This window comes from Montipora capricornis, chromosome 2 (genome assembly GCF_036669925.1).
Source record: "Montipora capricornis isolate CH-2021 chromosome 2, ASM3666992v2, whole genome shotgun sequence".
Lineage (NCBI taxonomy): Eukaryota > Metazoa > Cnidaria > Anthozoa > Scleractinia > Acroporidae > Montipora > Montipora capricornis.
The window spans coordinates 150,001-165,000 of record NC_090884.1 but is presented as its reverse complement, the minus strand read 5'-3'; the positions used below and the strand labels follow the sequence as shown (position 1 = coordinate 165,000).

General features: G+C 40.4%; 1 protein-coding gene across 1 annotated transcript in view; it reads right to left on the bottom strand.

The window, feature by feature from the left end:
- The window catches only part of LOC138032452 (uncharacterized), a 34,281-nt gene that overhangs the window by 17,579 nt on the left and 1,702 nt on the right, over positions 1-15,000 (bottom strand). Inside the window, exons 2-4 of the mRNA XM_068880134.1 lie at positions 13,262-14,974; positions 12,075-12,426; positions 10,601-10,638 (exon numbers count right to left, since the gene is read on the bottom strand). Of these exons, the coding sequence (XP_068736235.1) occupies positions 10,601-10,638; positions 12,075-12,426; positions 13,262-14,974 (2,103 nt within the window). The remainder of the gene's footprint in view (positions 1-10,600; positions 10,639-12,074; positions 12,427-13,261; positions 14,975-15,000) is intronic.

The following is a 15,000-nucleotide window of genomic DNA, read 5'->3' as shown; positions in this document are numbered from 1 at the left end:
TTCGCCCATCGTTAATTTGCATCTCGCGCCAACAAAACTTCCAGTTACGCAGCCAAAAATGGGCCCGATACAAGCTTCTGTCTTCTGTAAAGAATCTGTAATGCCTTCGAATAGTGGATTGGGACGGGCCCCAATCCTCTCGCGGCTACAAAAGCGCCTGCTTGCAGGCTAACCATTATCCAGCCGTTATATCACACTAAGTAGTGCATAAAGGAAACTTCAGCCTGCCAATTTCAAACAATCGCGGTAACTTTCATATCCACGAGTAACGACAGTGACACTTTCATTTCATTTTCCGGCCACGTTGGGTTTGTGGGTGGGTGTGAATTTTACACGATCAAGAGATTTATCTCTCTGTCCTCGATCGAGAACGCCGCCACAAGGCAATAACAATTATTGGTTTAAAAACCAAAAAGTAAAACCCTAATCCTCCCATTCCATTCAAAGTCACGAATAACCGCGAAAAGCTTAAGATTGTGCAGTTATAGTTCGTTGCCGCACACTGCCTTCTGAGAAAAACAGATCTAAGAAACACACTCATCCATCGACGGGTCTAAAACACAGGTCACATTCCACAGGTCACCTTTTGGAAAGTAACCAAAACCCTCAATTTGGCTAATCCTAGGCCTAAGCTTGGTTTTTCGGCCTAGGGTTAGCCAAATTGAAGGCCTCATCCATGGATGACTGATATTGGCCGTTTTTATAGAGCCAAAACGGCTTACTGTAGTTTGCGAAACGAAACCAAATCAAACGAAACCAAAGCGAAACTAGCCGAAAGAAATTGAAACATAACCTATGTTGTTACCTTGTTATCGATTGTCCCTTTTAAACGATTTCTTATTCAAGTGCTGGGAAGCCTGTACCTCACATAGGGAGGAAAATAATTCGCCATGTTCGCTAGCTTCCGACCCGGCTTCCGAAAGCTCCTACATTATGGTCCATTATGTACGTTTTAGCGGAATCAGTGTTTCAAATTCCTATGTTTACTTATTGCTCGTATATTATCCATTTAGCAAATCGTGGGAAGGTTTAGAAGTGCACGTGGATCTGACCTTTTTTGTGAACGAAATGTGAAAGTTTGCGATTACAACCCACCCAAAATAAAGTAATAATCTTTTTACTAGAAGTAGAACATGTGACCGGATATCGGTAGTGCCTTGTGTAGTGCCTTCAATCTCATGCCATATTTCCTTTTTACAGTAGAAAACTTCCATGATGGGATGAGATCGGAAGAAAGGTTTCTTCAGAGATCCAGCGGTGTAAGAACGATTTTAATTTTTTTTTTTTTTATGATTTTGATTGAATCATAATGATTGTGTAGGTTACTTGTTTTACAATTCCCTTAAAACGTTTTGGTTTCGTTTCGTTTTGTTTGGTTTCGTTTTGTTTGGTTTCGTTTTGCATGGTTTCGTTTGGTTTCGTTTCGCAAACTACAGTAAGCTTATATCCGTCCAGACGAATTATGCGTCTCTCATGTTATCCGTCTAGTGTAAAGCCGGAAAAAGTTTCTCTTGTTTCCAATACATTTTCCCAGAAAAAGCGACAGAAATCCCTGTTTCCCTAACACTTGAAAATGATAAGGTTCTTTCTAGTAATTTGTTCTTCGTGATACCGAATTTCATCGAAACGCGGGACTTCTGCAGACGATAGCGTTGGGAATGTATTTTCTTCGTTAGATCTGTCCCTATGCTAATAACAACACGTTAAATTTGGTCATCTAACGTACACTATTTAAGTTTTCGTAAAAAAGTATTATCATCGCTAAATTGGCGAAATGAAAGCGATCTTTGTAGAGAGTTTCTGCTGTCGTCGTTGCGCTATGGCTAGTTCAGCCATTATGAATATGGACAAGGAATATCACATCCAGCTGAGTAACACCCAAACTGCAATTTAAATCAAGTGATTCGCTCTTTCTTAGATACGTGTAAAACTCATAGAATGGGAATAAAATAAAGTAAGTAACACCGTTGTGAAGCTAATTGAGAGAGACCAAGACGCAGCAGTGATGACCGGGGAACTTGAAGAACATTCATCTCAATTAATTAATTCGACGGTAACTCCGATAAGAAGCTTGTTTCCTTATTTATGGCGATTAATTAACTTATGCGGTCCCCCTGTTCAAATTGCCGCATCTTCTCCTATATGTTTAACAAACTCAAACTTTTCAAGAGACTTTTGCCGCTGAATCACGGAAGTTCACTTTTAATTGTAAGTCCCGAAGTTAAAGTTTGAAACTGGAATCGACTGTTAATTCAGAGGCAATCTTAACTGTTTAAGCTTTAAAAATATTATCAACAGTTCCTAACAGTTCTGCCCTTACCTTGTTTATCAAAATTCCATACGTCTCAAAGTGAAGCCCTGATCAAATACGGCACCAAAAATTAGCTAAGCACTCTTCTAGTTGTGCCTTGTTTGTTTACATGACATTTCCACACCCACTGGATCTATGTTAACAATGCATGACAATCGATTACTTTTCGTTTCGTCGAAATTTTGAAAATTTTCTGGGAAACGATTTCTACAAAACAACTCGAAAATTGGGTCTGGACAACAAAGTACGAGCCAAATGTGTGAGACACAGTGTTAAATCAGTTCTAGTTTGCTCATCATGTATTAAAATTAAGAACATCAATTATGACTCAATTATGCTTAAAGAAGGTTCAGAGCTCGTTCGTTGTCACAACGCAAACGCAAGCGCGAGAAACACTCACAAACGAATTAACTTGCAATTAATTACATGTATACTGTCTGTGTTTTAAGACTTTTAACAAAAGGAGCAAATGATCAAGGTATACGTCGCTTGCGCATGCGTTGTAAGCATATCCAGTCCCAGCGGTTAGTTTTAGCTGTAAATAAGATCTTAATTGTGCGTCACTGGTTCCCATATTGTCCGAACGCGTTTCCAGGAATTTGCGGAAAAACAAAAACTTGTAAAACGGCTTTTCCAATTGGAATTTTCGAGTTCCATTTCCTCATTTCTCTCATTTCATACCAGTTGGAGAGTTGCCAGGGTCATTTCGTAAAAACAAAATAGCTATCGGTATTTCACAGCGCCGCTCCACATTTGCATCTCGCACCCACAAAACCCCAAGCTACGCTGGCTAAAATGGACCCGATACCAGCCTCCGTGTTCTGTAAAGAACCTGTAATGCCCTAGAATATTCTGGAAAGTTTGCCTGCGAACTCATGCTTAATTATGCAGAAGCTTCTACGTCTTATAGTTTTCCTGATGTCTGTAAGAATGTACCACAATTTGGTTTAGTTATTTAGGGGAAGAACATTCCGGACTGCATAACGTCGTTTGTTAACGTCGGTAATTGCTTCAGCTACGAGGCTGGTGTCAATGGAAGCCGGCGATGCGCCCTATACCCCCCTTCCTCTGTCAGTGCTCCGTTTTCCGAGTATTTGAAGCTATAGCTACACAGATCAGAGGAAAGTCGAAACAGACGTTGAAGTCACCGAGGATCGAACCGGGGACCTCTTGCTCAGAAAGCCGCGCACTAACCAACTGAGCTACGCCTCCTCCTAATATAAGTTGGCAAGTTGTTTGCAAGCTGTTTGCAAGTTGGAAAGCTGTTTGCAGATTCATTTGGAGTTCGCTTATCCTTTAAAATTAAGCAAAACTGTTGTGCGGTTAAAGAATAAATCTGTTTTCCGGAATCCAGTGTCCAGTTTGTGACAGTTAAGTTTAGTTTTTTGCTGCTTCGCTGGAGAGAAAACAACATTTTCCAAAATTTGGGCATGTTCCTTTTGGAAATAATTAGAACGTGCCGATTTTTACGTTGGTCAGTGACACACTCGGCTATCGCCTCGTGTGCCACTTTTTTTGTTCTTACCACATTTTGACGTCATCTGTAATCTATTACTGAACAGACGCACGGCAACATGGAATCTATTTGTTAAACACTCCTATTCATGCTCAATTGAATTAATGAATGGGGTGAAATATCAAACAGCGGTCTAAGCCAAGCTTGGCTTAGGGCTAGTCAGAAAAGGTACGACCCACGTGAATCGGTAGGGGGATGGGGACCAGTGCTGGAAACTGAGCAAGAAGGGAGCGCATCTCGACCAAAGCGTATTTATAGCTATCCCGTAGTGTCACGCACGTGTTTTATGCACGCCTAGCCAATAACATGCTGGTATTCCGTGTTATTTCATTTTCGCATATCATTAGGAGTGTTATGAATAGAAGCCAGTTCGCAGTTTCATAAAAGTGCATGCGCAAGTCGGGATTAATTAAAATACAAAAGATTCTCCAATGTAGATTTGCGCAATTATGATCTGGATCGTTATCAAGCTTTGAATTTTTCAGGGGTGATAATTTTCATTTTAGCTCTAAGAGGGTTTTTCCCCGCTTTTGAAATATGCAGGAACTCTGTGACAGAATATCACACAATTTACCGGGAAAAATAAAAAAAATCATAAACCTGCTATTTAAATTTAAATTTAAATTCAGCTTGAATGGGAATATTGAATCCATGAGCTCTGTGTTACCGGTGCATCGAGCTCTAAAGATCTATCAAGCCAACCTTCTGAGTTAATGATAATCCCGTATAAGACGGGCAAGTGTGAAATACACCCCCAAATAGTGTCACTTATAGATTTTAATGTCTAACGCTAGATGATTTAACGATCGATATAACATTGCCTTTTTTTCATCTTCCGGTCACGTATACATGTATATCGCCAGCTAATTATTGTGTTGCAGTTACCTTTCTGGCGTCGGTCGACAACGCCACAAAGCAATAACATCATTGGTTTAAGAAGCAAAAAGAAAAAACTATCCCATTCAAAGTGAACGAGACAATAACCGCGAGATGCTTAAAGATGGCGCAGTTGTAGTTTAAAAGTGACGTTTTCGTTGCCGCAAACTGCCTTCTGAGAAAAACGGATCTCACTCATCTATGGATGACTGACACTACACACTGAACTGAAAATTTTTCCCAGAAAAAGCAACAAACGTCGTGCTTAAGTTTCTTTCGAGCAACGTCAAATTTGTTCTTCGTGGAACTGAATTTCTTCGAAATGGATTTCGGCAGACGATGACGATAGTGTAGGGAGTTAACTTTCTTCGTTAGATTTTTTCTTATGCTAATAACAACACGTTAAATTTGGTCATTTAACGTACACTATTTCAGTTTTCTTAAAGAATAATTATCATTCCTAAATCGGCAAAACTTGTGAAAAACGTTGTGTGTAATTGAGGGAGACCAAGATGCAGCAGTGATGACCGCGGAACTTGCAGAACATTCATGCCAATTAAGTAGACGGTAACTGCGACAAGAAGCTTGTTTCCTTATTTATCGAAATTAACTTATGCGTTCGCCCTCTACAAATCACCGCGCTTTCGATTCTCTTATATGTTAAACAAACTCAAACTTTTCAAGTCACTGAGGAAAACCACCTTTGCCGCTGAATCACGGAAGTTCAATCAGAAAGAGCCAAATTTCAAAAATAGAATCGTCACTGGATGGAATCGGAGTGAGCGGAACCGACTGTTAATTCAGAGGCAATCTTAACTGTTTTGTTTTAAATATACTATGTAAAGATCTTAACAGCTCTGCCCTTACCTTGTTATCAAACTTATGATACGTCTCTAAGTGAAGACTTGATCAAACATGGCACCAAAATTTAGCGAACACCCTTTTAATTGTGCCTTGTTTGTTTATATGACATTTCCACACCCACTGGATCTAATTGGTAAGGTTAACAATGCTCAGAGTTAATGGTATGACAATCGATTACTTTTCATGTCGTCAGCATTGTGGAAATTTTCTGGGAAATGATCATGAGGGGACGCAAGTGACCTCTACTGTAAGTATCTCCTCCTGCTGAGATTTTTCTGGTGCGGTTGCGGCAGGCGTTATAATCTGTCGCTTGCGGTTTAGTCATCTCCCATCCCTCGTATCTTCGGTATCTGGGAAATGTTATTTTAGCATGGTTTCGCGTTGCGGTAAAAAAGTTTTATAGTTCACCTCGTGACTTGCCTCGTCCTCGCGAGTTGACAAACAGTTCACCGTTCAGTTCACCGTTGAAGATGGCGCCGAGGAAGGGCTTTAGTCCCTTCACTCGCGTTATCAGTGCTGAGCTTTCCGAAGAAAAAAAAAATGGTACGTAGTGAGCCACCGTATTTGTTGCATGAGCCCCATGCGTTATTTCAAGCAAAGTGTGGTAGTTTCAACGTATCCTGAAGAATTTGCCCAATCAGGTATGAAATCGTTGCGCCTTACCGACGGCTCAGTTTTAGTATTCTTTACTTTCCATGCAAATTCAAGACTATATTAACTTTGACGTCACTCTGGATCCATCCCTCTGAAGTCCAATCGGTCAGTTTTGAATGTGAATAATGGCGGACCGTGAAATCCAAAACTTACAAGAAATATGATTTGATATCCGGAATTTTGAGAAGACATAATACCTGACAACCTCTGATAATGCTGATCCCATTCCCATTAAGGACCTTTTTACTTCCCAATCCCGGGGGCAAAATCCCAGGGGCAAAATCCCATTAGGTTAATTACCCTTTCAGGACCCTATTTACACCTTCTTTTTACTAAATTTCTTTCTTGAATTTGGTTAAGGCTCTTTCTTCTTACTGATTCCTTCTCTAACTGTGAGCGTTCTAGGCCAGATAACCACATTCGTTTTCCCTAAATCTACTTTGCTGTCAGAAAAGGCATCACACGTAAACGCCATTTTTACGCGTCTCGTTTCATAACGTTTTGGCTCTACAAGTTTCATTACATGTAACCCAAAAACAATCACAGTGTTTAACAGAAATAGTTCAACGTTATCACAACGTGTTCATCAGTCGAGTGTTTGATTTAACATGTGATTTTAAACCACTTTAGTGCTCCGTCAACAGGTGGCAAGGACCACGTCATGCTTAGATTGCATTAAGGTATGCTCCCAGAGCAGGAATATGATCTTTTCGATGATTAAGTTATCATTATTGTACAATGGTCTATTGAAAACTCCCTAGATTGCAACCTAACCTAAAAAGTAAAATTTAAATATAAATTTTAGAACTGAGTTCAGTTCTTAGTCTTGAGCGAGAAAATCAAGTTATGACTAGTTATACACTCAGAACCGATATGAGGCATCCATGTCCCAACTCGTCAGTGTTCGGAGTTCGTTTGAAAGAATCTTGCGATCGACGAAGGCCATAGTCACTAACTAGCAAATTCACTTGCTTCAAACTTTTTCGTCATAATTTCAGTTTTCCACTTTAGCCGAACTATTCAGGAAATGAATTTGAAGAAAGAGTTCATTTCCATTCTGAACGAGAGAGTTGACTGTTTGAATTTCGCAGAGAACAGGAAGGGAATGTATAAAGTTAAAAACCAAAGTGCATGCAGAGCACGTAAACACTGGTCTACATTGGAGAAGCAAGCATGAGCCTCTATCAGAGCTTAGTTCTTTCCAAAGATAATAATTTAATTTAATTAATTTTTATCCATTTTTGCACTGTAGTTTGTTTGGCACGAACAACTATTTACCGCGTCAATTCAAAAATAATTTAGGCAAAAGAGACGTAATCAAAGCCGTGTTCATTGATTGGTTTAGGTGACATCACTTGGTGAGAGAAGCTGTTCCAAATATTTATCATATCTCTCAGATAGTATACGCTCTATGATTGGCCAATTTAGCGGACCGTCGTATAAGAATATAAGTGCTACACGGCCAACGTTTGCAAAAACGTGACCCTTCCTTGTACTTGTACATACTCATTGCCGTGACATTGCCGTGACATTGCCGTGACCCGTCTCACCTTGTAGCTCAGTCGGTAGAGCAGCGGTGATCTAACCCGAAGGTCGTGGATTCAATTCCCACCCTGGTCAGAGCTTTTCTCTGTCCTTGTGTGGGCCCATTTTCATTAGTAGCGCTAACGCTAACATGGTTTATATGGGGTAGAAAACTAGCACTTCACATTACACTCTAATCAGTTATATCTACAGTACCCACCTACTGTCCGACCCGCTACACTGTTTGAAATTTTACTGCAACATTTTCCAGGAAGATTTTAACGTTGTTTTCTTAGATCTTTAAAGCAAATATTTTAAAAAGCCAATACATTTTATTCGTTTTTCCATACCAATTCTTTGTTCGCACCCAAGTGACATGCAGGGCGGCCATGTTGGATGGCAATACAACCAACATGGCTGCTGTGACGTCATGTGAAAACGCTCTATAAATGTCTCACTAACCTCGTTTTCTCGGTCCGTAATGTAAGTTAGGGATCCTCGGTTTTTTATAGTAGTTGATTAGGGAGTTAAAGCTAGGACACCGTCAACAAAAATGCCCCGTTATAAAGAGATATAGCTATTAGTATGATGGTCAAACACCTTTAAGTTTACTTGATGGTTCAGTATCTTTTGTCTTGGTCGAAAATAACAAAGTTAGATTTATTTATATTTAATGATAACTTGTTAGCAATCAACCAGTCATAGATCTTACTTAGTTCTTCATTAACTTTAATTCTCCAGCGCTCTAAGGTTTTTATCAGCATACAAAAGGTTAGTATCCTCTGCCAGCAAATAAAATTTAAGCTGACCAGAACTGTTAGTAGATGTGGAAAAGCAACGATCCCAGCACCGATTCCTGTGGAACTTCTGATAATATTACTTCCTTTTTTAATATGCTTTTAACACCGATTTACGTTGTTGGTTGCCTACCCAGCAGATAAGAAGCAAACCAGTCATTTGTTACCCCGCGTACTCCATAGTGATCCAATTTTTGCAATAATATTAAATGATCTACAATGTCAAAGGCTTTCTTTAAATCAATAAATATGCCACATGAATACATCCTATTGCCCATGCTATTTTCAATTTACACAACGAAAGGTTTTACAACTGAACCCACAGGGAACTCGGAAAAATCCGAGCCCCAAATGAGATGCGAATTTACGACCTTCCGTCATTTAGTCGGATGCTCTAACCACTGAGCTACTGGAGAGCAGGGGTGAAATGTGGGTCTTTGACTCACATTAATCAGTTTGATTATTTATATCTAGAATAGCATGTTCAGTGGAACGCTTTTCTCGGAAACCATATCGTGAATCACTAAGTATATTCTTTTTCCCACAAGAAATGATTTAAAGGCGATAATACATAATTTTTTTTCAAAATTACACTCTCAGGTTTAAGATAATTGGCACACTTTTATTATATCCCATCACCAAAGGATTATAACTAACTTATCCTCGGAATATTCACTAATTATTGTATAAATGAATTGGCTGAGAAACCTATGAAGAATTATACAGATCAAAGAGAAAGCTTTCGAACGAGGCTAAAGGCCAAGGCGGATAACTCTCTGAGACGTGCATAATTCTTAAAATCACACCAAATACGATATGTAACAGTAACAAATGATGAAATTTACTTTCCTCATTTGCAATATTTTCAGAGCTCCAAAGTAAATACGAAGTCTTCGATTGCATTTTTAAGGGGGCAGTGTCACGCTACTTTAGTCAACTTCAAAACACTTAAAGACGTCCTTGCACCAATTAAAACCAAGAAATAATGCTGTTGATTTGTTGCTAACGGTCATTGAAGTGCATTGAAGCTGTTCTTTGTTGTTTGCAGCCAAGAATGGAGAGGATGGAAATGGATTGAAACTTGAAAAAATACCCAATTTTTTCGAGTTTGGAGACTTTGTCTTCAGAAGACACCAAAAGTTAAATACGAATAGCTCTTTGTGCCATAAATATATTTCATTTCTTGTAAGTGGGTTGTCAGGAATGCTGTACGTGTGAATTAAGTACTAATTTAGATTTTTGCCCATTTTGACGTAAAAACAGCAAATTTAGCATGACAATGCCCCTTTTAACTGTTTCAAATTGAAAAATTCATGACGTGACGTCATTCGTTATTGTTTAAATACAGGCACGTATAAAAAAAGTCGGACGGGATGAACTAGGATCGCTCACCTTGAATCGACGTAAAAAATTATAAGGCCTCAAAAAATCAACCTAGCCCTAATCTTTAACCTAACCTTGGTGAAATCGGGGTAAGCCGCGTCGAATAGTTTTGGCTTACAAAACCGTTTTTCGCTCGATCCGAGGTCAGCGATAGGAGTTGATCCAGTCTGACTTTTGTACCTGTCCGTTAAATACTCTACATTATTGAACGATTAATATCCAATGTGGAAGTTAGCCTTTTGTCAGTTGGCTGATGCTTAGCCGATTAAAACAAGGGAAATATATTGAATGAGTAATAACGATATACGAAATAAAATATGTGTGCGCCCTCTTTGCTTTCGAGGCCATCGCTTCGACGACGACGGTCGGGGAGCACTCGGTTTTTTCCCAGCATCCCCGAGTGAACATCGGAAAACATATCTATTGATATCAGGGATGTTTCTGGTAATTTTCCGATTAACAGGTGTGAAACTTGAGGCACAACTCAAGGCTCCCTTACGGTTAGTTATAATTTCATAGTAAACTGTCGTAACTAAAATCAATGAACCTTTTACTTATACAATGGCCATCTTTGCAATACTTTGTTAGTTGTTTAGTTTCTTCAACCACGTAACGCCGAATCCAATTCACCGTTTAACTGGATAAATCATGGTGCGGCCCTTTGCGGCAATTCACCAAGTTCCAAGCAAACGGCTTCTAGCTCTTGTTGTGTCCTGCAGGAAAAGATTAAAAGCAAACGACACCAATTTAAGGATAATACGAAGGAGAACTGCAAGTTTGGTTAATCAGACGATTCCTCCCTATCGACCTGGGGCCGGTTGCTCCAAGCCTGGTTAAGTTAGCGGTAACCGTTGGTTAAAAGTTATCAAAACCTTCCATAGTATTTAAAGAACGCTGGTTAGTGCTAATCATGCTTCGAGCAACCCGCGCCTGGTCGGCCTTAGTTCCAAGTTACTATAGGCGTTTCATAACGCTCAGAAATGTGCCACGGTCATAAATTCAACGCCTCGTTAAAAATCTTTCGGTAGCTCAAAGTCCCGTGTGCAAAATCTCTATGCAACTGGTCCCTGGATCTTTTTCATCACGTAGTTCTTGCAAAATTAAACTTTGACACAAATTTTTATCTCAAGAGTTTTTATCACTATCGCTTTTCTCATTGTTTGAGCTCCCTAAGGACTGCTGCTGAACCCTGACCCAGTTCATCATTAGGGAGAAATGGGCACAATTCGGGGTACAGGGATGAAGCAGTGGTGAGAGCACTCGCCTCCCACCAATGTGGCCCAGGTTCGATTCCCAGACACGGCGTCGTATGTGGGTTGAGTTTGTTGGTTCTCTACTCTGCACCGAGAGGTTCTCTCCGGATACTCCGGTTTCCCCTCTCCTCAGAAACCAACATTTGACTTGATTTGCGTCGATTGTTAATTTCACTTTACAGTGTCCCCAATTATAATTAGTGCTCCAGCGCTAGAATGAGTAGGCACTTAAATAAAGTTCTTTTCACAACGCACAACGAGACACGTTTCCTGTATACTCACAACTTAATTCTTCTCCAGAGTGAATTACATAAGAATGTTGCCTTATGGCATGGGTGGGGTTCCCAGCACAGTCACAAATGAGTCTATTTTTAGAATACCCGTTCCCGCGCGAGAATCAGTTGTCATATTCATGAAAAAAACATGCAGAAGCAGTCACGCGTTACATGGCTTCTCCTGAGTGGTTAAAATTGGCGGCCCATTGTTTCTTTCGCGCGCAAAGTGTATCTAAAAATAAATCCATTTGTGACTGTGCTGGGACAAGGCCGCAAAGTGATAGATCAACAGCCTTATATAATTCACTCTTGTTCTTCTGCATGACGATCTACAACACTCAATTCAACTCAACAGCTCGTTAAAAAAATCTGATCGGTGCAAAGTACATTATTAGACATTACGTAATTCTCATTTGGTGTTAAATTATCGTCAATCATCAAGGTAATTAAATCAAGTCTTGCAGTTACCGACAGGGATCAGAAATGGAGCGGAAGTGTCTCGGGACATTAAGGTCAGCGCTTCCTATTATCTTCAAAGCCAAGTTTCCTTTATTTATGATCTGAATGGAATAAACCCTGCAAGTCGATACAACACATAACCGATTTATAAAGTGAACTTACTGTTCAACAATGGTGTCGTCATTCACAACTTTCTCTTGCATCGCTTTGCACTTCTCTAAGTTGGTCTTTGCCTCCTGGAATTCCCTCTTTTCCTTTAACACCATTCCAAGATCAAACAGGGATTTGCAGGTGTCCCTATGGACGTCCAACAAATTCAACCGAATCTCCACAGCTTCCCTCACGTACCGTTCAGCGGGTTCGATTTCCCTCAGATCGCGATGATTATTGGACAGGTTGTTAAGTATGGTAGCAGTGAAAGGATGATCACCTAATCTTTCTCTGTAGATCGGCAAAACTTCATCTCTTCGGATTTTTACGGCCTGTCGGTGGTGGTTTTCAAGTGAAAGAGCCACTAAAAAGAAAATAAAATTTGTCTCGTGACCATTTACAATTTCAACTATGCTTTTTTTAAGGCCGCGCTTTTCATTTGCGGATTTTTCGTGCAACTTATTATGCTGTGTTCACCGCGACAGCCTAAACGAACTGGCGCTTTCGGCCCTAGAGCTCCATTAAATAGCGCATGCGTAAGTGGTTGCTAAGGGCAACATTGCGGGCCAAAAAGCACACAGAGATGTCACACTGCGCAACGGAACAAACATTTCGTTGAAATCGTTACAGAAAGTATAACTCGGTTCCATTTTTTGCAACAATTTCTTCAACTTAGCCTGCAACATTTTTGGCTGTTGCAAGTTGTGTGTAACAGCGCCGTTGAAGCAGTTTTCAACGAAGTGCTTAATTGAACCCACCAATGAAAGTTTTCTTCTGCTGGATTCTACGCTAAATGTTCATGTGTTTCCTCGCATTGCTGAATCTCTTCAGATTGTTTCTAAAGTAGCCACCTCAATTTTCTTCTTCCTTGTCGACAAAGAGAACGGTGAATTGAAAGGGTACATGCCCTTTCCAGAGGCAGAGAAAAGTAGTTTTCATGTCAGAGAAATGTGGAATGTGAAAAGGCCTTCCTCGCAGCAGACTATTACTAATATAGCCACCAAGAGTCTGTTGGAGCACGTCCATTCACTAGGTAAAGTTCTTGGTGACAGGAGGGTTCTCTACAAATACATAATTATGCTAATCAATCAACCTAAGCGTAAACAGCGCCATGAACCAACAACTACATGTACCACATTCAAAAGAACGGGGAAAAGCGTGCATGTGAGTGGCGATAGGTTTTTCTTCTTTCGACTTACCCGCCTTGTCATTAAATGTTGCACTCAGCATGACGTGGCAGACATTTTCGCCGCCTTCTTCTTCATCCGGTGTCCTCACTGCGTTTTGCCTGATGAGAATTGCGTCCTCAATCAAAGCTCTTCCTCGTTCACGGGTGTCATTAATTTTTGCTAAACAGCGGCCAAGTTTAGCGAGACATTGGGCTCTGCTGTTACCATGTTTGATGCCAAGGTCACTCTGAATTTTGTTGGCTTTCACCAAATAGTGTTGAGCTCGTGCAGTAGCTTTATCACACAGACCAGTTCTGCACGTACAGTTGAAAACTTCTTTGATTCCAAGGGAAGTCAGACATTCACCGCGTCTTCGTTTGTCTCCAATTTTTTTACATTTCCGCCTCAAGGATTTGTAGACTTTCTTAAACATGGACTTCGGCATCATCTTTGCAAGCAGCTCTCCCGCCACGTTAAAGGCATCAATGCATTTCGTAACACGTTCTGCATCCACTTCACCCGAATCAATCCACTCTACAAGCTGAATCACATTTTCTTTTTCACACGCAAAGTCGTCGATAGCTGACTCCACCGCATCTTTGCTTAAGAACTTCTTTAAAGTGTCCTTCAAGAAAGAAATGAGGTGGTCGATGAGCAGATTACGAGCGCCACGGAAGACCACACGAAACTCCTCTTCCGATGCCGCCTTGCGCTTGCAGTATTCTCGAATGATCGAGAGGAATGTATACCGGCATGTTTCCCCAAACATATTTTGCTGCAAGAGAGAGCAGTTTCCCAGTTCTACAACATGGCGTGTGATATCACGCTCACTTGACGTAGCGGAACAAAAGGCTTTGGCAACTTTAGGTAGTGTGAACCAACCTGTAACAAGAGCCAAACTTAATAGGGTATGCTGTTCCTGCGTTCTTAGTCTACTGAAGCAATAGTCCAGGGATTTGCTAATGGCGGGATCGTGTGGAGAAGAGCTGCTCATATACGCCACTGAGGCGGTCAGATTAATTGTTGACGACATCAAAATGTAAAGAACGAGCGGAATACCATTACAAGCTTCGCATAGTTTCTTGGATGTTTCGACCGTCACGTTTCGATCGCCGTGTACATTTTTTAACAGCTCGAAGGTTTCTTCTGGTGAAAACGGATTCAATGTCATCATCTTTTTTCCAATTTGACGAAAACAAACAATGTTCGATGAAGTAACAAGTAATTTAACGTTTCTTACGCACTCCGCAATTTCACCGATAAAGTCCTTGATCAACCTTCGGTCCTCACTGTCGGCGGGACATAAAGATGCAGCCGATCGTTGATTTTCCTGTTCGTTGTCATTCGCATTACCAAGTAAAAACTCAAAGTTGTCCAGCAACAAAAGTATAAAGAAGCTCTTGTTCAGTGCAATCAAACGATTCTTGATTTCAGCTTCTGGGTTGTTTGCAGGATAACGTGAATGGTAAATTTGACGAATGACTTTTTCTGAAAAGTCTGCGTAAGAATAAATGTACTTGCAATTTATGTATACAACCAATTCGTGACCGTTAGGTAGAAGTATTTTATTGGCTGCCTTGATGGCCAAGGTTGTCTTCCCAATTCCTGGAGCTCCATGTAATAAGACGCATTTACACCTGTTTTCTGGACGCAGACAGGTCAGAATTTTTGACAGCTCATCACTTTGTCGATGGACAAAATGTGGAATCGCTTCTGGAAGCTCAGACAAATTCCGTAAGATATCTGGAAAAAAATACATTTTAAGAAAT